This window comes from Aquarana catesbeiana, linkage group LG06 (assembly GCF_042186555.1).
Source record: "Aquarana catesbeiana isolate 2022-GZ linkage group LG06, ASM4218655v1, whole genome shotgun sequence".
NCBI lineage: Eukaryota > Metazoa > Chordata > Amphibia > Anura > Ranidae > Aquarana > Aquarana catesbeiana.
Genome location: NC_133329.1, coordinates 41,895,075 through 41,922,067, shown reverse-complemented (window position 1 = coordinate 41,922,067; position 26,993 = coordinate 41,895,075). Strand labels below are relative to the sequence as shown.

The 26,993-nt window shown below is 45.3% G+C and overlaps 1 protein-coding gene across 2 annotated transcripts in view; it reads right to left on the bottom strand.

Moving 5' to 3' along the window:
• The window catches only part of LOC141148354 (nuclear factor 7, brain-like), a 32,026-nt gene extending 5,445 nt beyond the window's left edge, over positions 1-26,581 (bottom strand). The window contains exons 1-5 of one of the 2 annotated variants that reach the window (XM_073635746.1): positions 26,208-26,581; positions 19,079-19,153; positions 11,401-11,573; positions 2,361-2,828; positions 2,180-2,275 (exon numbers count right to left, since the gene is read on the bottom strand). In XM_073635746.1, the coding sequence (XP_073491847.1) occupies positions 2,180-2,275; positions 2,361-2,828; positions 11,401-11,573; positions 19,079-19,153; positions 26,208-26,409 (1,014 nt within the window). In that variant the 5' untranslated portion in view covers positions 26,410-26,581. Of the gene's footprint in view, positions 1-2,179; positions 2,276-2,360; positions 2,829-11,400; positions 11,574-19,078; positions 19,154-25,941; positions 25,984-26,207 lie in introns of those variants that run through there. The other variant, XM_073635747.1, reaches the window with a different exon arrangement.
• Between the last annotated feature and the right edge of the window lie 412 nt (positions 26,582-26,993).

Here is a 26,993-nt window from a genome sequence, read left to right as displayed (position 1 = left end):
CAACAGACCGATATACAGACATACAGACGGGCCAAATGTCGGCTGTTTTTTTTTTTTTTTTTGAACCACCCGCTGTTTAAGGACATTCAGCCCGTGTGTATGGGGCCTAAATTATAAAAAGGCCAATATTTCAGATATCTATGGTGGAGCTATACTCTTGAAGACATTTATAAGCCTATTCCTTCTCTGCAAACACCAATCCCTCCAATGACAGACGCTCACCCTACAAAGATTCCAAATACTAGAAAACAAAGCCACCCACAATTTGAGGTACATACCAGTATAATTCTATATTTTTCATACATTATCAGTCCCTGTCCTCAAGGAGCTCACATTCTAAAGCCCCAACTCACATTCATACATACTAGGGCCAATTTAGACAGGGGCCTATTAACCTACCAGCATGTCTTTGGAGTGTGGGAGGAAACCCATGCAGGCACAGGGAGAGCATACAAACTCCATGCAGGTAGAGATATGGTTGGGATTTGAACCAATGAATATAAACAGTAAAGTTCAGACAAATTTTTCTATAATGTAAAAGATGTTACGCTGAGTAAATAGATACCAAACATGTCATGCTTTGAAATTCCGGACAACATAGGAATGGCAACAAACTACAGTACCTAAAAATCCATAGGCGGCGCTTTAAAAAAATAAATAACGGTTACCAGGTTAGAGTTACAAAGGAGGTCTAGTGCTAGAATAATTGCTATCGCTCTGACGATCGCGGCGATACCTCACAAGTGTGATTTGAACTCCGTTTATATTTGCGACTTAATTGTGTGTTTTCTTCGCTCTGCGAGCTCACGGGGAGGGGCGCTTTAAAAAAAAGTCTTATTTTATATTTTTTTTTACATTGTCACTTAAAAAAAAATTGATCACTATTATTGCTGTCACCAGGAACGTAAACATCACTAGTGACAGTAATAGGTGGTGACAGTTATTCTTTATGGAGGGATCTAAAAGACCCCAAAATCCCTCCTTTGCACTTCAAAGTATTCAGATTGCCAAAAACTGAAATTCTGAACACTTTTTTTTTTTTTTTTTAAACCGGCGCCATTGGCAGCCGAGTAAACCAGAACTGACGTTGCTTCCGTGTGTACGCAAAGGAGACTGGAAGGAAGCCGTTTCTGGCTTCCTTCCAGTCTCACTCTAGTCGGTGGAAGTGCCGGATCGCGTCTCCAGTGGGACGGGAGGCCCGGGAAAAGCGGAGGAGCTCCTCCAGGATAAAAGCAGAGCGGCTTTTAGTCGCATCGGTTGTTATCCTTGAAGAGCCGACTGCACTAAAAAACTGTACCGGGGTGATGCATGCATCATCCCGGTATAACTCCTTAAAGCCGAGGCCACATATGTGCGTACGGTCGGCGATAAGGGGTTAAACACCAATTGAACTTTCACATTGTAGAAATAGCAAGGCATAGCCCAGCCACCACACACCTTGCCTGCCCTGGAGTGGTTAGCAGGTAAAAGCAGCCTCAGTGCGATTCATTCAGGCCACCACCCCCACCGTGATGAGGTGGCGAAAACATGTTGAGGGTATCGCTTGGATGAATCAAGCTGAGACTGCTTTTACCTGTTAACCACTCAGGCTGGGCCGTCTCTTTCCATTTCTACAGTGTGCTTTGGGGCTGGACAAACCATTCCCCAGACTGCACCCTCACTAGTCAGCAGCACCAAATTCATCGTTCTAAGCAATTATCTTGGGACACAATTGAAGTTTGTATAAAATCTGTGAAATGTATCCCAGGTGTATCATAAGGTCTGTATGGCGCAGTCACCTTCTTCCTCTTCCAGGTCCTCCTTAACAAGACAAGTGCTAAGGTGGCACCCGCGTTCCAAAGCCAAGCTGTGTGCGTCCATAGAAAAACACACATCGCTGGTGAGCCACACCCCTGCTGCCTCCTTTCAGGAATTTGATGACCCAGCAGGAGCCTCTGACTCTCCTGCCCTTGCATCACCTGTAAGAACAGATATGAGGGGAACGGTGCTGCAGCAGAGACAGCGCTGGAGTGGTGACAAGAGCCAGGTAAGTGTTTAGAGATGGGGGTGGGCAAGACAGGTAGGAGGGCATTTTTTTTTTTATACCTTGGTGCAGAAAATACATGAAAAAGCCTTGCGACTCTAGAACCACTTTAACCTCCTAAATGTTCCTGCAAGCCCCTTGTATGTGTTTACTTACACTGTGCTTCTCAATCTTCTCCTTCTGCTGGTCGGTCAGCTGTTCAGTCACCTTCAAGGCTTCTTCTAGAGGGGAGACTATAGAAGACATCTCTGTCTGGAGGGAACAAGGCAAAAAAGGGTAAATACCAGAGCATCCCACCACAACAGTTTATGATCAGCCATCATACCATACCACTTACTCTGTAGACGCCCACTGCGTCCAGGATGGGAAGGAAGTTATGACTTGCATGTTTCAGGGAGTCACGGCAGATGACACAGCTCAGGGTTCCATCATCCTTACAATACAGCTTCAGCCTCTCGTCATGCTCGGGGCATTTCTCGAGGGGACGGGCCTTTTCTTTCTCTGTAGGTTTGGAAGGAGTCACGGTGGCAGCAGAACCGACAGTCTTCTTCACCAGGTTGGCCAGGGCTCGGTTGGTAGTGTATCTCTTGTCAGTTATGACTTCCTTACAGTCGGGGCAGGTGAAGGAATCCCGACCCTCCCAGGACTTGTCGATGCAGTTGCGGCAGAAGTTGTGGCCACATTCCACCATGACGGGATCCTTGAAGAGCTCATTGCACAGCAGACAGGTCAACTCCTCAGCAAAATCTCCAGAGGCCACGCCAGAACCACCCTGGGGGGCTTCATGGACCTCCACCTTGGCTTTCTAGAAAAAGAAAGAAGAGTCAGATGGTAGGGGGACAGAACATCAGAAGCAGGGTCTGCAAAAATAATTGATTAAAAAAAATTCCTAATTATCAGGCAATGACTGGAGCTCAAACAGATGTTTCAGCTCTAAGGACACTCATTGTTCTGAGGAGGGCAGCAAGACCTATGACTTTTCCTATTCTATCCAAAGTGTTGGCTACACCACTTACATATGGACTAAGCTCCTGAGCACAGGAGATTGTTTTGTGTTGTTTGAATGACTGGAGCTCAACCAGAGAAACAAAGTCATGCTCCTTATATATGTAGATAAGGCTCTCCAAAGATCTGTGCAACAATGCAATGTTTCGCATGGCAGGACTATAAGTGGTTGCCTATCCCTCAGGGTATACAAAGCATGCCATTGTCTCTGCCAATTCAGAATATGGACTCCTCAAGGACAGTATCACTTCCACCTACTGGTTTTCTTAAAGACAGACCAGGAGGTTCTGGTGAGGAAAGACATCTGGCATAAAAGCTGAACTTCGGGTGGTATAACCTTAATTGCATGCTTAGCACAATACAAAGTATCAGTATACATATTTCATAGCAGAGGGGCTGCTGGGGAAGCCGACAAATCGCTGTAGAATTTGGCGCCACTGCGGTAATTGCTGTGATCCTCCCTGAGTCCGGTCCTGGACAGCTTCCCCTCTGCACACTCATTACAGGGGGTTGCTTGCTCAGCATTGCCGCCATTCACAGAATGCCATCCATTTTAATGAACACAAGGAGTACTCTGATTGGACATGATAGGGGGATCAGAATGTCACCACCTCTCCTCCCAATCAGAGATGTATTCATTTGAGAAAAAAAAAAAAAAAAAAAACACAAGTGTTTTGTGAATGACAGCAGTGCGGAGACACAGGAACCAGAAGAGCTTGGCAGCAGCACTACTATAGTGACTGTCCACTTCTCCAGAGCTCCCTCGGAGAGGAGATATGAAAACTTACATTGTGCCAAGCTGGACTAATGTAGGTATGAAATTAGGATTTTTGGAGTTCAGCTGTGAGATCCCAGAGAAGTCACCTTCTATAAGCAGCAACCTGGTACTGCTTTTGTAACCACGGGGCCAAAACATAGCAGGTGTTCCAAGTCAGCAAAGGAATGTGATCCTTTAAGGCAGACATGTTATTTGGTGACATGCATTCCTCAAAGGCTCTCAGCAAGTTTTAAAAATTAAAGTGAATGAGATCCCCAGGCCGTTCTTTAGCCAATACAGGCTACACTTCCCTAAGGCTACAACACTATGGAGTGGATTTACTAAAACTGGAGAGTGCAAAACCTGGTACAGCTGTGCGTGGTAGCCAATCAGCTTCTAACTTCAGCTTGTTCAGTTAAGCTTTGACAAAAGCTGAAAGCTGATTGGTTTCTATGCAGAGCTGCACCATATTTTGCTCTCTCCAGTTTTAGGAATCAACCCTTGTATTACAAAATTAAAGTAGAAAAGAAGGATCTCCTGTAAAAGGAGGTATATACTATATTACCAAAAGTATTGGGACGCCTGCCTTTACACACACGAACTTTAATGACATCCCAGTCTTAGTCCATAAGGTTCAATATTGAGTTGGCCCACCCTTTGCAGCTATAACAGCTTCAACTCTTCTGGGAAGGCCGTCCACAAGGTTTAGGAGTGTCTATGGGAATGTTTGACCATTCTTCCAGAAGGGCATTTGTGAGGTCAGGTACTGATGAAGGCCTGGCTCGCAGGCTCCGCTCTAATTTATCCCAAAGGTGTACTATTGGGTTGAAGTCAGGACTCTGTGCAGGCCAATCAAGTTCCTCCACCCCAAACTTGCTCACCCATGTCTTTATGGACCTTGCTTTGTGCACTGGTCCAAATCATTTGGTGGAGGGGGGATTACGGTGTTGGACTGTTTTTCAGGGGTTGGGCTTGGCCCCTTAGTCCCAGTGAAGGGAACTTAGGGCATCAGCATACCAAGACATTTTGGACAATTTCATGCGCCCAACTTTGTGGCAACAGTTTGGGGATGGTCTCTTCCTGTTCCAACATGACTGCGCACCAGTGCACAAAAAAGGTCCATAAAGACATGGTTGAGCAAGTTTGGGGTGAAGGAACTTGACTGGCCTGCACAGATTTCTGACCTCCACTCGATAGAACACCTTTGGCGGGGACTGTGAGCCAGGCCTTCTGGTCCAACATCAGCAGCTAGCGGTGGCCGCAGGGAAGAGGAGCAAATGCTGAAAAGAGAAAGGGTTCTGGCGCTCCAAATATTGTGATGCCTTCATAGAATGGTGTAATACATTTAATGGCACATCTAATACAGATTAGTATGTGTAGAAAAAAAAAAAAAAAAAAAAAAAGGAGAGGAGGCAGCCATCCTCAGAGGGTGTCCATGGCCTCTGTCAGCAAGCAATGAGGAGGGGGGAGGGGTGGGGGTTGGTTTGGAGGCGCCAACTCTAATGACACCGTCAAATAATATTTGTGTAGTGCAGTATATACACTTACTGGTTCAAAATAGGGTGGCGGTGTCCATCAGGGGTTGAGATGTCCTGGTGCTGGGGTGCAGGCTTCGGTAGCGATCCTTCAGCTCAGGGGAAGTATGCTCCTGGTTAGTAAAGCTGTTCAGCGGTGTCCATTGTGTGGAAGATCCACGCTAACCACCCTGGAACGCGGAAGCGGACGTGACGTCAGCGGTACACGGAAAGCATCCAAACACAGATAGTGAAATGTGCACATTCCACTATCTGTGTTTGGATGCTTTCCGTGTGCCGCTGACGTCACGTCCGCTTCTGCGTTCCAGGGTGGTTAGCATGGACCTTCCACACAATGGACACCGCTAAACAGCTTTACTAACCAGGAGCATACTTCCCCTGAGCTGAAGGATCGCTACCGAAGCCTGCACCCCAGCACATTTCAGGACATCTCAACCCCTGATGGACACCACCACCCTATTTTGAACCTGCGAACAAGTGTATATACTGCACTACACAAACATTTGACAGTGTCATTAGAGGTGGCGCCTCCAAACTCCCCCCCCCCCCCCAATGCTGAAAAAAAGCTGTGACATGGGAGCCTATGGGTGACATCAATGCTCCTGGAATTCCCAGCCGTTGTCGATCGCTTTCTCCCCGGCATCTGAAGCTGACATGACCAGAGCGGGCTGAGAATAGGTAGAAAATTATATAGGTGGTGGTGGGGGGACATTTTTAAAGACTAGTTAGGCTGGAATTCTAGAGTTTTTGGAATTTTAGAGGCCTATGATGAAGAAATACATTATTCAAGAAAAAAATAAAAAAAATTCTAAACAACCAGCAAAAGAACATGATTTCAGGCAAAATGTGTTTGGAAAAATTTCATATGCAAGAATAAGCAAAGACATTTTATGATACAGAAATCAATACGACCAAAGTGGTTGGGATGTGAGGTTCTCCCAATTACTACAAAGAGGGAATTTACCTTCATCAACCTTCAGTATGAAATGACAGCCGGTGCTGACAAATCTTAACACTCAATTGTAAAGAAAGAGAACATCAACTTTACCAACACACCAAATTTTATTTCAGTAGGTATGAATCCAACTCGGAGAAACATTTAGTAGAGAAAGTCCTATCAAAGTCATCATATTTTACCTTTGTGTGAACTTTAGTACTTTACTATGACTGATGGCCCAGTGTTCAGGAAAAGTACGGGAATGCTGGTCTCAGTCTTGCATAAACCTTCTAGTAAAAGGTAACCTTCAGAATTGCCAATATCCAGGACCGGGCAAAAAAGACAGAGCTGCCCACAAACACCCCGCACTGCAGTGTAAATCTGTACCGGTGAATTATAAACACTACTACAATAAAGTGGTAATAAAGTTTTTTTTTTTTTTTTAATTTGTACCTACAGGTAAGCCTATAAAATACTACTTACCTGTAGGTACAGTGAATATCTTCTAAAACTTACAGTGTTCAATAGATATTCACACTGGATGCAGCAGGTGACGTCAGAGGTGCATGCGCTCTAAAAGTCTGGCATATTGTGCCGTCCCTTCAGAGCTCTGTGCCGCAGCTGAGGGCTCCTGTGAGCATGCGCGTCACCACACTCAGCCTGCAAGCCCAGAAGGAAGACTGGGTGAAGATGGAAGCCCTGGCACCGCTGGTGGGCTTCATTCTAAAGGCAAGTATTTCATAATGTGCTAGTACAAAGCATACTAGCACATTATGCCAATGCCTTGCAGATTTCCTTTTATGCTGCAGTTTACTACCACTTTAAGGGTTCGTTCACACTAGCAGTTATGAGCATCATGTTTTTATCTGCCCAGCCCCTGCAGAGAAGCAGCGGCCAGGGGTATCAACATGCCATGGTGGTTTGCTATGTGGCCACGGCAGGAAATGTACTACCCAGCGGGCATAGCTCCCACCAAAATGTGACCCATTCAAGTGAATAGGTACAGGGTGCAAGCGCTCCACAACCGCATGCAATTCATGCAGTTGCAGCGCGATAGTGCAGGGCTCGAGCAATTAAAAAGCAGGTGGTGGAGGCGATACAACACAACCTCACCGCTTGTCAAATGCTTTCTGAAGAGCGATACAAAGCACATGGCTCTTCAAAGAGCAAAACAAGTGTGAAGAAGCCCCAATTAAAAACTTTATTTCAGAGGTGCTGAAGCCAGAGACAGCTTGTAAGGAGGAGTAAATCAGTAATGGGGAGAAAAAAAAAAATGTATATCTTTCAGGAAAGGTTAACTGGCATTTTGTACAACTTCACTCCAAAAATCAGGTACTGCATCACCTCAAAGCAGGGTTTTAAAATTATTAGAGTCAAATATTTCACAGAACTCATTAAAGTATAATCAACCATGGGTGACCCAGTACCTGAAAGATTGCCACACCTGGGGTGCCAGGCATAGTAAAGCAAAATTAAACCAAAAAAAAAAATTTAAAAAACTGACAGGTAGGACTTATATGATAGAGATATCATACACCCTTCTCCATGCCTGTCAGTGTATATGTACACCAAGCCGTGCATGTGCAGCTCAGTGTACATTTATATCACTCTGTGCCATGAAGACTCCCATGAACGAGAGCGACATCAACACAGCCTGATCCAAAGAGTCCAAACTTTAGGAAAAAAAAAAAAAATAGATTGGGTGAAGATGAAAAAGTGACAGCTGAAAGTTCCAATAGAGCACTGGATGGGATCTCTTGCCAGGCAAGTCTGCCACAAAAATCCAATACAGTGCATACAATTACTGTATGGTTTAGAGCTCCCGGGGCAATTTTTTAAGCAGAAGTTTAATTCCACTTTGAACCCATGAGAAGCTCATGTATGGGGGAAGTCTACCTCCCTAGTCAGATATCGGTTAGCACAATAAATGAGCAGAAAGGGACATGAAGTCTTACACCAAATGCCTCAGTCCATGAATGCCACCAGTGACCACCACATTGTCCTCCATTCAAGCTGTGAATCTATGCCATGAACTACAGTAATATAGGCCAACACACTTCTTACCAAGAGCAGAACACATCAGTGTGAGGTCAGCCTTTGAAGCCCAATTATGAAAAACGCTTACTAAGGTTAAAGCAGCTGAAAACACATTTGCTTCAAAAGCCACCCCCATGGTGATGGTCCTCTTCCACATTCAGGCAAATCTCCACATTTAGGGAGATTTTGGGAGAAGTTTGTCAATAGTCTATACGCCATATTGACCAGACTTCTGATCTTAAAGCCCAAGTCTGGGCCCAGTAAGCTTGCAAGGGTTCACAACACAAAGCAAACACCGCTCAGGCCAACCAGGTGCTCGCCGCGGCTCACCACCATTACTGAAGTATGTAGAAGAAAAAGTGACCGCACACTGGAACAAGAAGTTTGTTTGATAGGAATCTTTATTGTTGCATACCAGACAGATGATACAGGACCAAGGTAAACGTTTCACATGGATATACCGTGCTTGTTGGTTGTGAACAAGCATGGTATAGCCATGTGAAACGTTAACCTTTGTACGGTATCATCTGTCTGGCATGCAACAATAAAGATTCCTGTCAAGCAAACTTCTCGTTCCGGTGTGCAGCCACTTTCTTCTACAAGCTTACTAGGGTTCATGCAGTTGAAGACTTCGTTGTATCAAAAGCCAGCTCTAGGAGGAGTGCTTTCTTCTACGTCCAGCAAATATGCTCATTTACCTGAGAGGATAAGGAGAGCTTCCACTGTACATCTCCTGCTGTACTTTTGGGATGCATGGATGAAAAGCGCTGTAGGTCTCAGAATCCAGCACTACAAGCGTCTCTCTGCCTCCCTCTCCTTCAAACCATTACAGCACACAGCCCCAGAGAGGCCTGGAGGAGAGAGACACGACCACAGGAGCCCGAGACCTGCAGCTCTTACATATGAGCAGCTCTAATATTCCCTGGATGTGTACAAGATTTGCCAAAAGTAGAAGAAAGCAGCCATTGACAACATGGCTAATGGGGCAATGGAGTCTTCCAATGCGTTAACCCTAGTAAGCTCACTGTGCCTGAGTTGGGCTTTAAGATCAGACGTCTGATCAATATGGAGTATAGGCACTTGATTAAATTCTACAACATGGAGATGAGATTTGCCAGGATTTAGAAGGACCATAACTACAGGGGTGGCTTTTGAAGCAACGGAGTCTTCAGCTGCCTCGACCCTAATAAGCTTATTGTGCTCGGAGTTGGGCTTTAAAGGCTGACCTCACACTATTGTGTTCCGCTCTTGGTAAAAAGTGAGTTTTACCACATATTACTATAGTCCATGGCACACATTCATAGACTGAATGGGGTGGGGGAGAACATGGTGGTCAATGATAGCATCCATGGGCTGAGGCAGTTGATGCACGATCTCATGTCTCTTTTCTGCTCCATCATGCCAACAGATATCTGTTGACTACAGAGGTAGACTTCCCTTATACACAGGCAAATCTTTAAAAAGTGGAATTAAACCTCTGCCTCAAAAACAGACCCCAGAAGCTTTATGCCAAAAAGGAAAATTTCAGAAAAATGTTTTTGGTTTCAACTTCTGGAGATGTTCATGGTATTTCAGGCCAATGTCTCCAAACACTGGACACATCAGGCCCTTGTGGATCTTCTGGGGTTTATTGACAAGTGTCTGGAGGTCTCTAGTGATAGTCCACTGCAGTCATATTCAATTCAAATATGGAGCACCTTTGTTTTACAGAATTCAGAAAAGCAGGAGTAAAAAGTTCTGCTGGAGACTGAAAGGGGATATTGGCTGTGGTAGAACAGCATGGGACCTCCAACCAAACATTGTCACCAAAGCTCAGATAGCATCCCAGTACCATGGCCAATATCATTTTTACCACCATCTCCTGCTTTACCGCCGCAATGCATTGCATGTTTTTGGGGGCCATTACAGCATGGGACCAGAACATTGAACAGGCCGCTCTCAGAGGGCACTAATCCCACCGAAAGCCACAGCGGATGCAATTCCTGCTTCGGCACGATGCAAAGCATTGCAGCATGTGTATTCCCCCCCAGATGCTGCACATTCACCAGTCTTAAAGTGGGAGTAAACTCCTGTTGGAATTCTACTCCAATGTATGTTTTTTACCTATTAGGCAAGCCTATAAGGCGGCTCACCTATAGGTACAGTAAAATATCTCCTAAACGTGCACAGTTTAGGAGATATTTACTTGAGATGCAGCCGGTGACGCATTCGCTCTGAAGGAACGGTATTACCTGCGCTGTTCCTTCAGAGCCGTGCCTTAAATGTCATCGCCGGTCCGGCCATGCATATTGCTGAAGCCCACGAACCCGGAAAGACGACCGGGGAAAGATAGAAGCGCCCTCAGTGGTGACAGTGTGCCACTGGGAGGGCTTCGTTTTCAGGTACAATTGTCATAATGTGCTAGTATGCATACTAGTACATTAGGATTTAAACTGCCAGGGTCCTTTTTTCTTGGATGCGGTTTACTACCTCTTTATGACTGCCTAACATATGTGCGGCGGCAAAAGGGTGGGCTTTAATTCCCACATGCCGCGCATACGCATTCTTTGGGCAGTCGATGTTAAGCGTGAGCTCACAGCACATAGATGCAACTGTGAAGGACAGCTCTTGGACCCAGCAGGACTAGCTCCACATCATGTGACAGCCAATCACATGATCAGCCAATCTTTTTTTAAGGGGATGCCATGCTGTGCGGGGAGGGGTTAAAGTTGCAAATGCTGGCAGAAGGCTCCCAACAGAAGATCTGTGCCGTCCACAGAATAGACCTCCCCATGTCTGCAACATGTTGAGCAGGGTAATGGGGCTTGAGAGAAAAGCGCACTTTTCCTTTAACAAGTTAGGTGTTCATGGAACACTGGAAATAACACTCTTGAGATTCATCCCGTCCCCCATTTGGCACCAGTGGAAATTCTCCACGTGCACACATTAGACCGGTCAGGATGAACGTCAGCTACATCAGATGCCACGTCTGGCACAGACACAAGCGCACATAAAACGCCATTCGCAACTTGCCAGAGGCACTGAGCCGCCATCAGCGGAACGAACAATTCCAAACATGCGGTGAGAGCTGACGGGGTGGACGGGCGGTACTTGCGCCTCGCGTTACCTTCGGTTCAGGCTCGCCCTCCTCTGTTTTTGCCTTCTGTGGTGTTTTTCCATTATCCAAGGTCTTCTGGTCCGGTCCATTGCCCACCTCCTCCTCCTCCTCTTCCTCCTCCTTCACTGGCTTAGGCAGCACCAGTCGGGTTTTGTCCACCCACTCATTTTGGCGGCGGTTCACTGTGGGAGAAAAGCGAGCTCACAATAAGTAATTTTCATAATAAAACAAAGCAAGGAAATGGGGAAAACTTGGCTCAATTCTGAGCTCATAAAATTATAAAATTAAAGCTGAACTCCAGGTTAAGCAAATATTGTAATGTGTAATCTTCCTGAAACTTGGTGTGCATCATTTCTTCCAGATCTGTGCACTAATACACCGACACTGGATTACAGAAAGATCCTGTATAGAGGCAAAGACCACTCACTGCTGCCCTCTCTCCTTGTGCAGGGTGACTGGTCTGGTCTCCGCCCCCTTTTGTAGTTTTCTGCAGGCAGCCTGCAGTAGGTTGGGCCTGATAGGCCCCTCCCACAGCTCTGCTCAAGCTGAAGATGCAATTGCTACTTTTTGCAAGGAAATATCTGGATTTTCAATGGCATTCAAAAACATTGTTGTGCCTGGAGTTCAGCTTTAGGAAACTGCAACATGGTGTATGACTAAGGTTTCACAATGAAACCAAATAGAAAAAAAAAAAAAAAAAAGTCAAATGCATCCCTGCTAATGAGTTTGTTGCCAATTTCACGCAGAGCAAGAAATTAAACAAACCAATCGTAGCAGAGTGGAAAAAAAAAAGCTAATTTTGGGGAAGTTTTTGAAATTTGGATCGTGTCTGCCAATTCAAAGTGTTCTCACCCAGTTCTAATAGTAGCTGGGCACGGCTCACCCCCCTGGTCTGCTTCCTTTGAGTGCTCCCAACCATGCAAAGGAATGGTTAAAGCAGAACTAAAACCATCAATTTAACATTTTCAAGAAACAGCTCTATTCCCGGCATGCCAGAAATGCTGTCACATTGGTTGTGCTCTCAAACCATCAAATGGCTGGAGTCAGAACTGATCACATGGGCAGAACCATAGCGTTTGCAAATCAAGCAGAGACTAAAAGATGGCCGCTTCTTTGACTGAAAATGATAGGAGGGTTTAGTTCTGCTTTAAAAAGGATAAGTTCAACTTTGGGAACATGTTATAGGTTCCACCTGTTAAGGTGGACCATGCAACATGTTCGCACTGCTGCAGCCTCTCCTGATCAACAAGACAGGGATCTTATCCCCAAACTCGCTGTTTCTATAAAAAAATAAATAAAAAAAAAAGAGAGTTGCAGCTTTGCAAGGGTCCGCCCTCATCCACCTTATTTATAGTTCTGTGAACGTGAAGTACAATTACCGACAGCTTTTGTAGTTCTTGATGAACTGCCAGGGTGTTGTTGATCACTGTGGTAGTTCATTGATTGTTCCTGTCAGTTTGTAACTGCTTGCCTGTATCAGAGGTACAAGCTGACAGCTTACACTGAGTCTGCAGGAGACCTGCATTGCACCCACGATCTGCTGAACACAGGTGCAATGCTTTGCAGGCTCCTGTTAAAAAAATAAATGCACATTTAACCTGCAAAAAAAGATGTGCATTTAAAAGGTGAACTTAAAGAGAAAGTAAACCCCGATAAGTTTTACTTCCTCTTTATTCCCCTGCAAAGTAAAAGCATAATGGGCTAGTATGCATCCCATTCTAGCCCATTATGTGGCACTTACCTGCAAAGTTAGCCCGCGATGTCCCCACTGGTGGAAGCATCTATCTTCGCCCCTCTTCCTTCCGGGGCTCTGTGACTGGCCGGAGCCGCGTGACATCACACGCTGGGGAAGCAAGGGCGCGGACGGCCGTTTCTTCACTGCGCCGACATAATCGGCACAGTGTGCATGAAGTATCTCCTAAACGACGCACGTCTAGGAGATATATTTTCAGTGCATATAGGCAAGCCTGATTATAGACTTACATATATGTAAAAAAAAATAGGGGAAGGGGGGGGGTTTACAACCACTTTAATCTTTTAAGTGTACTGCACCTGGGACCTCTTGGAAGAGGTGGTCCCAGCACCGTTCACTTGTTTGCTTCAGGTGAATGCAGGTGAGCACAGAACTCTCCATTGATCACCGAGCACAGAAGCAAGGATTCACTGTGGTGTTGTGATCACTTCCATGCAGCACAGTAAGTGCAGACCAGGAGGGAAGGGGAACAATCTAACACCAACGCAGTTTGGTTCAGCCGTGCCCAGTGCCAGTACACCTTTACTGAGGTCAATGGTTTCCTGAAAACCAGAAGAAACCGCTTTTAATCAGGGTTCGGGATTTTATCTGTGGGAAAAATAGCATTAAACAATCACAAAACAAACACGGCGTATGAACACGTCTCAGTCACTGAACAAGCTGTTCCCCATTTATATTAATTATGGTAGAAGACAAGGGGAACCAGAAAATAAAGAAATGTTAATTAAAAAAGGTCACCACAATGTCCTGGGAGCTAGAAAATTTCAAGCCGTCATATTTTGTAAAGTCTACCCCAACAACCATGCTTTGAACTCAGTAAGTATTCACAGGCTAGACCAGGGGTAGGCAGCCATGGCACTCCAGATGTGCTAAAGCTATCCCATCATGTCTGTGGACACCAGTCCTGCAATTCCAGAATAATAATGCTATGGTTTGCCTACCCCTAGACCAAAGCTGTGCCCCCAACAGCACTGCTAGCCAAAAGGCATAGTCAACCTTTTGGCCCAAAACGGGGAGGGAAGAAAAAAAAAAAAAAAAAAAAAAGATACACCACATCCTTTTTTTTTTGCACTGGTGCCTGCAGAGCATTACAACCACGATTAATGCCTTGAGGGTACAATGCACAGGATCCTACAGACTTCATCCAGCACCAGGACACCTTGGTATGGACCTGGGAGGAGAAGTAAGGTATCAGTGCACTGACATCACGCACTGGTTCTTCATCGTGATCTACAAAACCCCTCTGCAGAGGGGGCAGATGGGAAATGTAGTGTTACATTCACAGATCCTGAATTCAAAAAATGATCTGAGGAGAAGAGCTCAGGCAAGAAGAGGAGCTGCCTGGGTTTTGGGACATGTAACCATACCTTTAACAAAGGCGGACTATGCCTTTAAGGCTTAGACTGTTCCAAACAGCCTACATGATTTCCCATTAGAGGCTTGCTGGGTTTACTAAAGGTAAAAAAAGGTGTTACACTGAAGGCAAACACAGATAAGAACACTGGCCAGCAGGTCTTGCTATATTCTCTAGAGCTAGCTTCCTTATTTGAAAGCAGAAGCATGGCCAAAGCTCTTTTGACTAGACTTCTCCTGTAGGTCACAGTAGTACACTTCATTCTGCACTCCTGTAACCTATATTGAGCCAACAGTGGTCTAAAAGCTGCTGTCAGCTGACTTCACAGACCCTGTCCAGGCTCTGCAGGAATCCCAGCAATAATGTTGGAATCCACCCACATGCCTGACGGCAGCCGGCTTAGCCACTCAGTAAGCTGCTGAGAACCTGAGCCTGCCACCCCCTCTACAGCCCAGTGCTCCAAGTGAGTGCGGGGAAGGGCGGTGATTGGCACAGAGCAGAGAACCGCTGACTGACAGTCACAGCTTTCTGCTCATTGAAGATAGAGAACCGAGTGATCAGCAGTCATGTGATCCATCAGTCTTAGCGCTGGCAGAGGACAGTTGCAGCATCTGATCAATTCTGCAGCCATCTAAGTGGGTATGACTTTTTTTTTTTCCATATCCCGGACTTTAAAAGGCCAAGCTCATCAATAAAAAAAATAAAAGTGTTTGCACATATTGCAAACAAAATATCGTGCAGGTATTTTTTTTTTTTTTTTTGCAAATGATTCCACAAAGCATTGCAATCGTGATTGATGGCAGATGCAATGTCGGGCTTCTGCAGAATCTTTTCTTCATTACTGTACCAAGGTATAAATACCCAGTTAGAGAGCTGGAGGAAGAGTCAATGGTCTAGGAGTATGGTGATCACCACATTTTTGTTCCATTGACAAGTCCAGGACTTTCATCTCTGAATGATGTGGCCGTGTGGGTGGAGCCCATTACAGCCATGTCTATTTCAAATGATAGCTGGTGGGGGGATAAGAACCCCTACACACTGAGGGGGAATGGGGGGGTTGCTTGGCAACATGTTACACCCCAAGTATGGGCATAACAAGGTATTAAAAGTGGAGTTGGCCTTTAACACAACAGTCACTTTGCACTACCTCTGGGGATATATAGTGTTCACAAGCAGCCTGCGACAATGATATACAGCCCCGGAAGTCCATCAGATGCATTCATGATTTCATGCATAACAAAGTGAGAAGAAATGAGACCACCACTGATAGGATTATAATGCACTCACCTCCGTTACCAAGAGGGCAAAAACATTTTTGCAATATAGGAAAACCCTCTGCACATGAACCAAACCCAGTGACACCCTTTGTTATGGTGCCATCTATAAGAGTAGATATCCCACCACAACAGGATCCAAAAGGGAGATATAACTATAGTGCAAAAAACCTTTAACAAGTGTTACAAAAAAACAAAAAAAATAAATAAACACACAAACACACACACTAAAAACTGCTTACACTAAAACAATGTATTTTACTTGCAGTCAGAGCCTGGCCTGATGACACCTACTTGAAACGCTCTGTACTAACAGTAAAATCAGAGTGTATATGCAGTAAAGCATGCTTGTTACACTCACTGTTGGACCTAAGGGGTTTAATCCTCTGCATTGTGCAAAAAGACTGTTTGATCCTGTCTTCTTTGATCCCACCCTTCTTCCACGGTCCCTAATCCATCTCCTGATAGAACAGAGCCTTGGAGTCAGTCTGCGCATGCTCAGTTTGGGATGCATTGCTAGAGTTTCTTCTTTTCTTGGGCAAGTGCATGTAATCAGCACAGGGCCAATCAGCACTGTCCAGACAGAGGGTCACGGGTCATGCAGTCTCCTAGGACAGCCAGAAAACTCCTTATACAAGCTTTATCCAGACACTGATAGAAGTGACAAGACTCGTATATACTACTGATGAGAAAAAAGTATTTAGCAGCTTTGATTTACTAAAATCATTGCATCTTCGTGTTCTGTGTACCGTGGAAGACCAGATATAGTGAATGCAGGGGTCCTGGGTATAGTAACACTTTAATGGAAAAAATAAAATAAAAAAAATAAAAATAATAAATATGAACTTACAATAAAGTGACCTAATCCGGACATTTTACCAGAAACCCCCCCAATGGAGCACCTGACCACACCAACAGTGGCTGTAAACACTCGCACCAGGTTGACAGCAAAGGAGAGATGCAAGGTGAGATAGATATTCTGAGGTGGACACTGCAGGAACCAAAAAGGGAAGGGAACTACAAGGACGCCCCAATAGCCGGCTCATGACAAGGGAACCACAAGGATGTCCCAATAGCCGGCTCAATGGGAAGGGAACTGTAAGAACATCCCAAGGCTGTGTTACGGGAAGGGAACTACAAGAAAGTTCCAATAGGTGGTTCAGCAAGAAAGGAACTACAGTAGTATCTTGGATTACAAGCAGAATTTGTTCCAGAAGAATGCTTGTAATCCAAAGCACTCGGAGATCAAAGTGAGTTTCCCTTTTAGAATCAATGGAAACTTAGATAATGCATTCCACAGTCACTGCTGGTGTATGCAGTACTGTATGTGTGGTAGTGCTCGAAATCCAAAAAGGTATTACTGAACAAGAATATTTCAATAGCTAGCCCTGTAGCCCTGAGAGGAAAGGGGGGGGGGGGGGGGGGGGGGACGGGGGACAGAAGTTGTAGCCTTGCAAGTCCACTGTACTAACATGTTTCGGGGCCATGTCCACCATCTATTGTTCTTGTAGTTGCCTTCCCTTTTGGCTCTTGCAGTGTTCACCTCAGAGTATCCATTGCATCTCCTCTTTTGCCGGCAACCTAGTGAGAGAGTGTTCAAGAGCAACTGTTGGGGATACCTGGCATTCCACTGAATGAGTTCTTCATGGTGATCTGCACCAATCAAGAAAATTCATTCTAAAAAATTAGATTATTTTTATCTGTTAGACCCCATTCACACAGGGGCAACACGACTTGCCGGTCGCCTCAGCGAGGCGACCTGCAAACGAATGGTCGGGCGACTTGCAAAACGACTTCTGCATAGAAGTCTATGCAAGTCGCCCCCGAAGTCGTACAGGAACCTTTTTCTAAGTCGGAGCGACTTGCTTCCGACTTACTATGGAGCCTTAGAACGGCTCCATAGTACAGAACGGGAGGCGACTTGTCAGGCGACTAGGTCGCCTGACAAGTCGTCCCTGTGTGAATGGGGTCTTAAAGTGTTACTAAACCCAGGACCCTGCAGTCACTATATCTGGTCTCCCACAACGTGGAACTGCAATTACCGGTATTTTAGTAAATATAAAAACGGATAAATACCTTTTCTCTGCAGTATATATCAGCCTTCTGACTATCAGAGTCTGGTAAAAGCTTGTAGGAGGAGTTTTACGGCTGTCCTATGAGACTGCAAGACCCCTGACCCTCTGGACAGTGCTGATTGGCCCTGTGCTGATCACATGCACCCTCCCAAGAAAGAAAAAAAAAAACTCTAGCAATACACACCAAACTCAGCATGTGCAGTTGTCCCCTTGCTCTGTATTATCAGAAAATATATTGGGGACAGTGGCAGAAGGGGAGGATCAGACTAGACAAGATGAAAACCTTTTTTTATTTTTAACAAAATGCAGAGGATTAACCCCTTAGGTTCCACAGTGAGTATAACAAGCATGCTTTACTGTATATACAGAGAGATTTTACTGTTGTGGGTTTAGCAACACTTGCGCTGCACTATCCAGCTTGTTCTGTTTTCAGTTTCTCTTTTCTGGATAAAGCTTATTTTAGGTAAATTATTAAACATTTCAGTCAATCAAAAGTGATGGCCAAATGATCACATATTTAAAAGGCAAGAAGGAAAAAGATGGTACAAGAACTACAAAGACATGAAGTGGTCCCTGCATTGAACTCGTCTTCCATACTAATCCTAAAAGTGTGTGGAGATGGGTGAAGTCAAGACCTACAGATGAAATAAAAAAGGGCAAGTTCCCCTTTTCACAACGCAAAAAAAAAAAAAAAAAAAAAAAAAAAAAAAAAAAAGGGGAATTCCAAATATTCTGGCCACCTCAGGACCCCGCTGCATATTGTGCCTGTGCAGCGATCTGTACACAGCTGGGTTGAGTATCCAGCAAAATGTTTGCAATGGCAAGTACAACCACATGACCAATCAGAACCAATTCTTTTTTTTTTTTTTTTTTTTTATTTATTTATTCCTTACTGAAAGACGCAGCCTCAGAGACCTGACCAATAGGCACTTATCATGGTAAGCATTATGGTGGATACTCCCTCCAAGGCTGTGTTCTGATGCACCAGCAGCAAAGATAGAAGATGACTGCTATGTAGGGGGGTGGCAAGGATATTCATTGTTGGTTCATCTTCATTTTTTTGAGAGAAGGTAAACTTACCCTTTAAATACAAACATGAAAAGAACTACAGAATAAGACACACAAAACTCTATATAGAAAAGGTGACTATAAAAGGAACTGCTCCAATGTGTGTGGATGACACAAGGAGTCTCGTAGATGGGAAGTTCCTTCATATACAAGGTGTACTCACAGCCGTCGTAATGGACAAAGTACTCCTCCCTCCCGGCCTGCTTGTTCATTCTGGTCTTCACCACCTCCGCATCATCTGTAATAAAGACACAAAAGGTACAATGAGTATTCAGGAAAACCGAGGATCACCTTCCCGGAAAATCCCTGAAGAGAGCCGGGAGCCGACCTACAGCCAGTCCCCCCCCTTCAATAAACTTTATGCGACGGACAACATCCTGCAGCAGACTGATCTCTGCACATGGAACCGCTCTCCCAAATTTAAAATGCATAGAAAGCACCAGGAACATGTTTTATATAAGTTATAGAAAATAATGATGGAGTATGAACCCCATGTTATACAGTGCCTTGAAAAAAAGTATTCATACCCCTTGAAATGTTTCCACATTTTGTCATGTTACAACCAAAAACGTAGATAATAAAAAAACGTAGCGCTAACCAGTAAACACAAATATGTTAATATAAGTGAATAAAACTGGTCAATAACATCAATAGATAACATGTGAAATGTCCATTCTGTAAAGAATGATATGTGATAGGTGGAACAAACAAAAACTCAAACCGCTGAAAAATGTGGGCCAAACCAGTGGGGTGGGGGGTGGGGTGGGTATGCATAAAGGGTAGTCCAACATATAGTAATAATGAGAACCAGAGTCTGAGCGTCCAACACAGGGTAATGGAAAATCAGTAAAAAACAAATGCTGAACACTGTCCGGTATGGGAAACATCAATGGTGATACATCATCAATAATGAAGAGAAGTGCATGTGCTCTTACCGGAATGGGTGGACTCCAATGCCAGCGACAAGGAGTCATACAGGCATGATGCCACAAATGGCCGATGTATGGAACTCCAAAGTGTCCAGGGGAAGGATGGAAAACCTCCAAATGAACCTCCAATCACAGGGACCTCAGGGCTGGATCTGGATGGTAGGATCAACAGGATACCGGAGCCACTCTCATCGGGATATGTGGAAAAAGAAAATGCTTCCACATGGTGTAGTTCAAAAATGGTAGTTTATTTCTAAAAACCAGTGTACAGAAGTAAAAAAAATGATCACAAAATAAAAGTACAGGGCAATGTGGAGAGCGATAAGCCTAGCCCTACGCGTTTCAACCTATGTGGAGAGCGATAAGCCTAGCCCTACGCGTTTCAACCTATGTGGAGAGCGATAAGCCTAGCCCTACGCGTTTCAACCTATGTGGAGAGCGATAAGCCTAGGCCTACATGTTTCAACAGGGGCACATGCCCCTGTTGAAGACCCATAGGTTGAAACACGTAGGGCTAGGCTCATTGCTCTCCACATTGCCCTGTACTGTTATTTTGTGATCACATATTTTTACTTCTGTACGCTGATTTTTAGAAATAAATTACCATTTTTGAACTACACCATGTGGAAGCATTTTCTTTTTCCACATATTATCCCGATGAGAGTGGCTCTTGTATCCTGTTGATCCTACCAACCAGATCCAGCCCCAAGGTCCCTGTGATTGGAGGCTTTCCATCCTTTCCCTGGATTCTATCTTGGAGGTCCTGGACCATTTGGAGTTCCATATATCGGCCAGTTGTGGCATCATGCCTTTAGGACTTCCTTGTAGCTGACATTGGAGTGCACCCATTCCGGTAAGGGCACATGCACTTCTTTTCATTATTGATGATGTATCACCATTGATGTTTTCCATACCGGACAGTGTTCAGCATTTGTTTTTTCTGATTTTCCATTACCCTGTGTTGGACGCTCAGACTCTGGTTCTCATTATTACTATATGTTGGACTACATTTTATGCATTTTTTTTTTTACACTGGTTTGACCCACATTTTCAGTGGTTTGAGTTTTTGTTCCACATATTCTATACAGAATGGACATTTCACATGTTATCTATTGATGTTATTGATCAACCAGTTTTATTACTTCACTTATAGTAACATATTAGTGTTTACTGGTTAGCGCTACATTTTTTATTATCTAGATTTATTCACATTTGTCATTGTGTATGTAGCTGCTTTTTTTTTTTTTTTTTTTTTTTTTTTTGGGGTTAGCGCAGTAATAGCCACCTTCCTTTACAACCGTAAATGTATTTAAATTAGGATTTTATGTGATGGACCAACACAAAGTGGCACATAATAGTGAAGGAAAATGATTTGCCACTTTTTTACAAATAAATACCGCATCTAATTGACGTATAACACGCACGTTCATTTTAAGAGGAAAGTTTCAGGAAAAAAAAAACGTAAACTTTAACTAAAGGAAGTTTGAAGCAAAATAAGGGTAAGTGCCCACCTGCAGCCTCACCACTGCCATCAACGCAGCCTGATCAGTGCCCACCTGCAGCCTCACCACTGCCATCAATGCAGCCTAATCAGTGCCCACCTGCAGCCTAATCAGTGCCCACCTGCAGCCTAGAGGGGACAGGGAGGGGGCGGGACAAGCGCCAACAGATTACATACAGTGAGAATCTCCTATGATGGACAGAACACTGGTCCATTGGCGGCCGAGGAGACGGGACTTCCCATTATAGAGGCCAAGCAAACAGGAGATTTTCACTGTATGTAATCTGACGGCTCTCATCCCTCCCGGACCCCTCCGAGACAGCTAAATTTGAAGTATTGGTGTATAACACGCACATGCTATTTGCACCTGATTTCAGGGTGAAAAAGTGCATATTATACGCCAATACAGTGTGTGAAAAGTGTGCTGTACATTTGTATTCAGTCCCCTTTACTCTGATACCCCTAACTAAAATCTAGTGGAACCAATTTCTTTCAGAAGTCACCCATGGCCTCTTGCACCTTGAAAAAGCTCAGTATAGCCCTTTTAATTCTTCAGGGAAAAAAAAAAAAAAAAAATGAATTTTTGGTCAGTAATTTACACCTCATGCGTGCAAAAGCCCATTTACATATTTTGCAAAACAAAAACACAAGAATGCATATAAATACATACCAAAAAAAAGTCTGAAAAAGTAGATGCTCAAACAGGAGTATTGAGGATTAATTAGTAAATAGAATCCACCTGTGTATAATTTAATCTCAGTATAAATACAGCTGTTCTGTGAAGCCCTCGGAGGTTTGTTAGAGAACCTTAGTGAACAAACAGCATCATGAAGGCCAAGGAACACACTGGACAGGTCAGGGATAAAGTTGTGGAGAAGTATAAAGCAGGGTTAGGTTATAATAGAATATCCCAAGCTTTGAACATCTCACGGAGCACTGTTCAATCCATCATCAGAAAATGGGGAGAGTATGGCACAACTGCAAACCTACCAAGACATGGACGTCCACCTAAACTGACCGGCCGGGCAAGGAGTGCATTTATCAGAGAAGCAGCCAAGAGGTCCATGGGAACTCTGGAGGATCTGCAGAGATCCACAGCTCAGGTGGGAGAATCTGTCCACAGGACAACTATTAGTTGTGCTCTCCACAAATCTGACCTTTATGGAAGAGTGACAAGAAGAAAGACATTGGTGAAAGAAAGTCATAAGAAGTGCAGTTTGTGAGAAGTCATGTGGAGGACACAGCAAACATGTGGAAGAAGGTGATCTGGTCACGTGAGACCAAAATTGAACTTTTTGGCCTAAAAGCAAAACACTATGTGTGACGGAAAACTACCACTGCACATCACCCTGAACACACCATCCCCACCGTGAAACATGGTGGTGGCAGCATCATGTTGTGGGTATGCTTTTCTTCAGCAGGGACAGGGAAGCTGGTCAGAGTTGATGGGAAGATGGATGGAGCCAAATACAGGGCAATCTTAGAAGAAAACCTGTTAGAGTCTGCAAAAGACTTGAGACTGGGGCGGAGGTTCACCTTCCAGCAGGACAACGATCCTAAACATACAGCCAGAGCTACAATGGAATGGTTTAGATCAAAGCATATTCATGTGTTAGAATGGCCCAGTCACAGTCCAGACCTAAATCACATTGAGAATCTGTGGCAAGACTTGAAAATTGCTGTTCACAGATGTTCTCCATCCAATCTGACAGAGCTTGAGATAATTTGCAAAGAAGAAGAATGGGCAAAAATGTCCCTCTCTAGATGTGCAAAGCTGATAGAGACATCCCCAAAAAGACTTGCAGCTGTAATTGTAGTGAAAGGCGGTTCTACAAAGTATTGACTCCGGGGGGGGCGCCCTACAAATGTACCCCCCACACAGTTTTCACATATTTGTAAATAAAAAAAAAAAGTGTGGCAAACCATTTTATCATTTCCCTTCACAATTATGTGCCACTTTGTGTTGGTCCATCACATAAAACCCCAATAAAAACACGTTTACGCTTTTGGCTGTAACCTGACAAAATGTGGAAAATTTCAAGGGGTGTGAATACTTTTTCTAGGCACTGCGTGTATTACACACATGGAAGGGGAGTATATACTGTGTGGCAAATGATAATAAATATATATATATATATATAATCATACAGAGGAAGGATAATTTGGGGGGGGGAGAGATTATACTCCATGATATACAGTATATACACCCACCGGCCCACTTTGTAGATGAGGTAATCACAGTAGGTAGCATCATACCTCTTACAGGAGTAGGTAGGAGAATATAATATATATATATATATATATATATATATATATATATATATATATATATATATATATATATACACACACACTTTTTTTTTTTTTAGATGAGGTAAGTACTCACAGCAGTTGCCGTCCTGCCTCTTACAGGAGTAGGTGGAGGGCAGTGGAGGAAGTATAGGGGTCGCCATGGCGACCGGGCCCCCCTGTATATCTCGATAGGAGCGGGGCGGCTGAGACCGAACTCCTCGATCGTTCGCTGAACTGTAATCAGCACTGCAGGGAGCTTGTCACACTGATCTGAAGTGAAAGCCGTGTGTGTAATGTGCTCTTTGTCTCCCCCTACAGTGCAGTACTCAGCAGGAAGAGGTAAGGTAAAGCACTGCCGATTTTGAAAAGGATATCTATATCTATCTATATATCTATCTCTATATCTATCTATCTATCTATCTGCATTGTGTGTGTGTTTAGATGCAGTGGCGGCCCGTGCCCATGGCACAGTGGCTGCATTTGACGATTTATTTATTTTCTTTCAAAAAAAAAAAAAAAAAAAAAAAACTTTGCACCCCCCCCCCCCCCTCCAAAAAAAAAAATTTTTGAGCACCAGCCGCCACTGTTTAGATGTACATTTCATGTATGATTGTTTAATCCTGACCCCCCTGTATATGTACAATCAGAACTGATTTTTTTTTTCTTGCTTGTTCAAAGTACCAGCCCAAAAAAAAAAAAAAAAAAAAAAAAGAAAAAAAAGCTGTTCCTCTGAAAAGCGATCCATGCTCAGATTGCTTTTCAGAGGTATCTGACAGCCGATAAAGAAGCAATATGTTGCCTCCTGACCACCTGTTTAAACCCCTTAAAGTGATTGTAAAAGGTTTGCCTTTGTTTTTTTTTTTTCCCCTAAACAAACATGTCATACTTCGCTCCACTGTGCGGTTCGTTTTGAACTGAGTGGTCCCCGAACACTGACTTCTGGGGTCCCCCCGGCTGCTCTCGTGGCTCCTCCTCTTATCAGATGACCCCCTAGGAGAAGCGCTCATCAGGCAGGGGGGGGGGCTTGTTACCTTGCGGGGGTGTGCGCTCCTGAGTCCAGCATTGGCATCCATAGACATGGAATGCTGGCCTCGTGTCATTGGATTTGATCAACAGCAGCGGGAACCAATGGCTGCGCTGCTATCAATCTACCCAATCAGGAGCCGGGAGCCCTGGGCAAAAGGAAGAGCGCATCTCTGCCAGGTGAAGTTCCAGGGCTCAGGTAAGTAAAATGGGGGGGGGGTCTAAAAACAAAACAAAAAAAACAAAAACCACACATGAGGGTTTACAACCCCTTTGAATGGATCTCTATGCTGCATACAATGCACACAGTGGTAGAGAGGTTGCAGTGCAGCCCCATTCACCTAGAGCAGTGGTGGAGAACCTCTTGGCACCCCCCAGATGTTTTGGAACTACATTTCCCATGATGCTCTTTCACACTCCGCAGTGTAGTGGAGCATCATGGGAAATGTAGTTCCAAAACATCTGGGGGGTGCCAAGAGGTTCTCCACCACTGCTCTAGGGGTATACTTCAAAGGGTACCCTGACTGGGGGAGGGGGGCACCCACTTGTGACCGGACCCTGTTGTTCCGTCACCGGGCTCAGAGGAAAGGGCCCTGTCTGGGGGGGGGGGGTTCCTTCATGGTTTCTTCCATTGGGGTCCTGAAGGTTCTAGAGATAAATATATATCTATGTATATGGTAAGTACTCACAGTAAGTGATGGATGGGGTGAGGTAGGTGGTGGGGGGAGTATTATTATATATAGAGGTAAGTACTCACGGTAGGTGCCGCCCTGCCTCTTACAGGAGTAGGTGGGGGGAGGGGAGAGGTAGGTGGGGGGAGGGGAGTATTATACACACATTATATAATATATAGAAGGTAAGTACTCACGATAGGTGCCGTCCTGCCTCTTACAGGAGTAGGTGGGGGGAGGGGAGAGGTAGGTGGTGGTGGTGGGGGGAGGAGGGGAGAGGTAGGTGGTGGTGGGGGAGGGGAGAGGTAGGTGGTGGGGGGGGGAGGGGAGAGGTAGGTGGTGGGGGGGGGGAGGGGAGAGGTAGGTGGTGGGGGGGGGAGGGGAGAGGTAGGTGGTGGGGGGGGGAGGGGAGAGGTAGGTGGTGGTGGGGGGAGGGGAGAGGTAGGTGGTGGGGGGGGGAGGGGAGAGGTAGGTGGTGGGGGGGGGAGGGGAGAGGTAGGTGGTGGGGGGGGGAGGGGAGAGGTAGGTGGTGGTGGGGGAGGGGAGAGGTAGGTGGTGGGGGGAGGGGAGTATTATACATTATATACACATATAGAAGGTAAGTACTCACGGTAGGTGCCGTCCTGCCTCTTACAGGAGTAGGTGGGGGAGGGGAGAGGTAGGTGGTGGTGGGGGGAGGGGTGAGGTAGGTGGTGGGGGGAGGGGAGTATTATACATAGATAGATGAGGTAAGTACTCACGGTAGGTGCCGTCCTGCCTCTTACAGGAGTAGGTGGGGGAGGGGAGAGGTAGGTGGTGGTGGGGGGAGGGGTGAGGTAGGTGGTGGGGGAGGGGAGTATTATACATTATATACACATATAGAAGGTAAGTACTCACGGTAGGTGCCGTCCTGCCTCTTACAGGAGTAGGTGGCCCCGATATGGACGGTGAAGTCCTCTTCCTCCTCGTCTTCCCCTCCCCCCTCCTCTCCGTCCTCCTCCATGTTCTCCTCTTCCTCCTCCTCCGGGTTGCTCTCCATCTCCTCTCCTCCCTCCTTCACCTCCGGCTTCTCATTCTCCGGCTGGGACACGGCGGCCATGGCGGGTATCGGGGGCGGGTGAGGAGATCACGTGACGCGGTGAAGTAGCGCGGGAAAGCTGAGTGTGTGTCTGGAGGGTGAGCGGGAAGGAAAGGTCTGTATAGAGAACACGCAGCTCGACACACAAAGGAGGAGGAGGAAACACGCCGGGACCGCCCCTTCCGCTCTGTAGGCTCCTCCCCCCCAGCACTAGGAGTTACTTTTGTGGTGTGAGATTATGTCTGCAGCTCAGGGCGCCGCCATCTTCCCGGAGACCAAACACCGTCCTAGTCCTATAATGTGACCTCTGGCGGGCAGTGTGTTCAGTCAGAAGATGTCCTGTAGAGATCACCCCCCTCCCAAAACATGAGATCTTATTACCCCGGCATGCTTTGATACAAATATGGACTCATAGGTGTGTGCGGCCTATTACATGAGGGTGTGCCCCCCAAACTAAGACACACACACACCTTTCTCTGTAGCCTCAGCTGCACTGGACAGGGAATGTCTGAGCAGCTTCCTGTTCATTCATAAACTGAAGCATAGAAAACACAGTTCACTATGCTTTAGTTATGAATGAAGGCAGTGAGTGTGTTCACTATTGT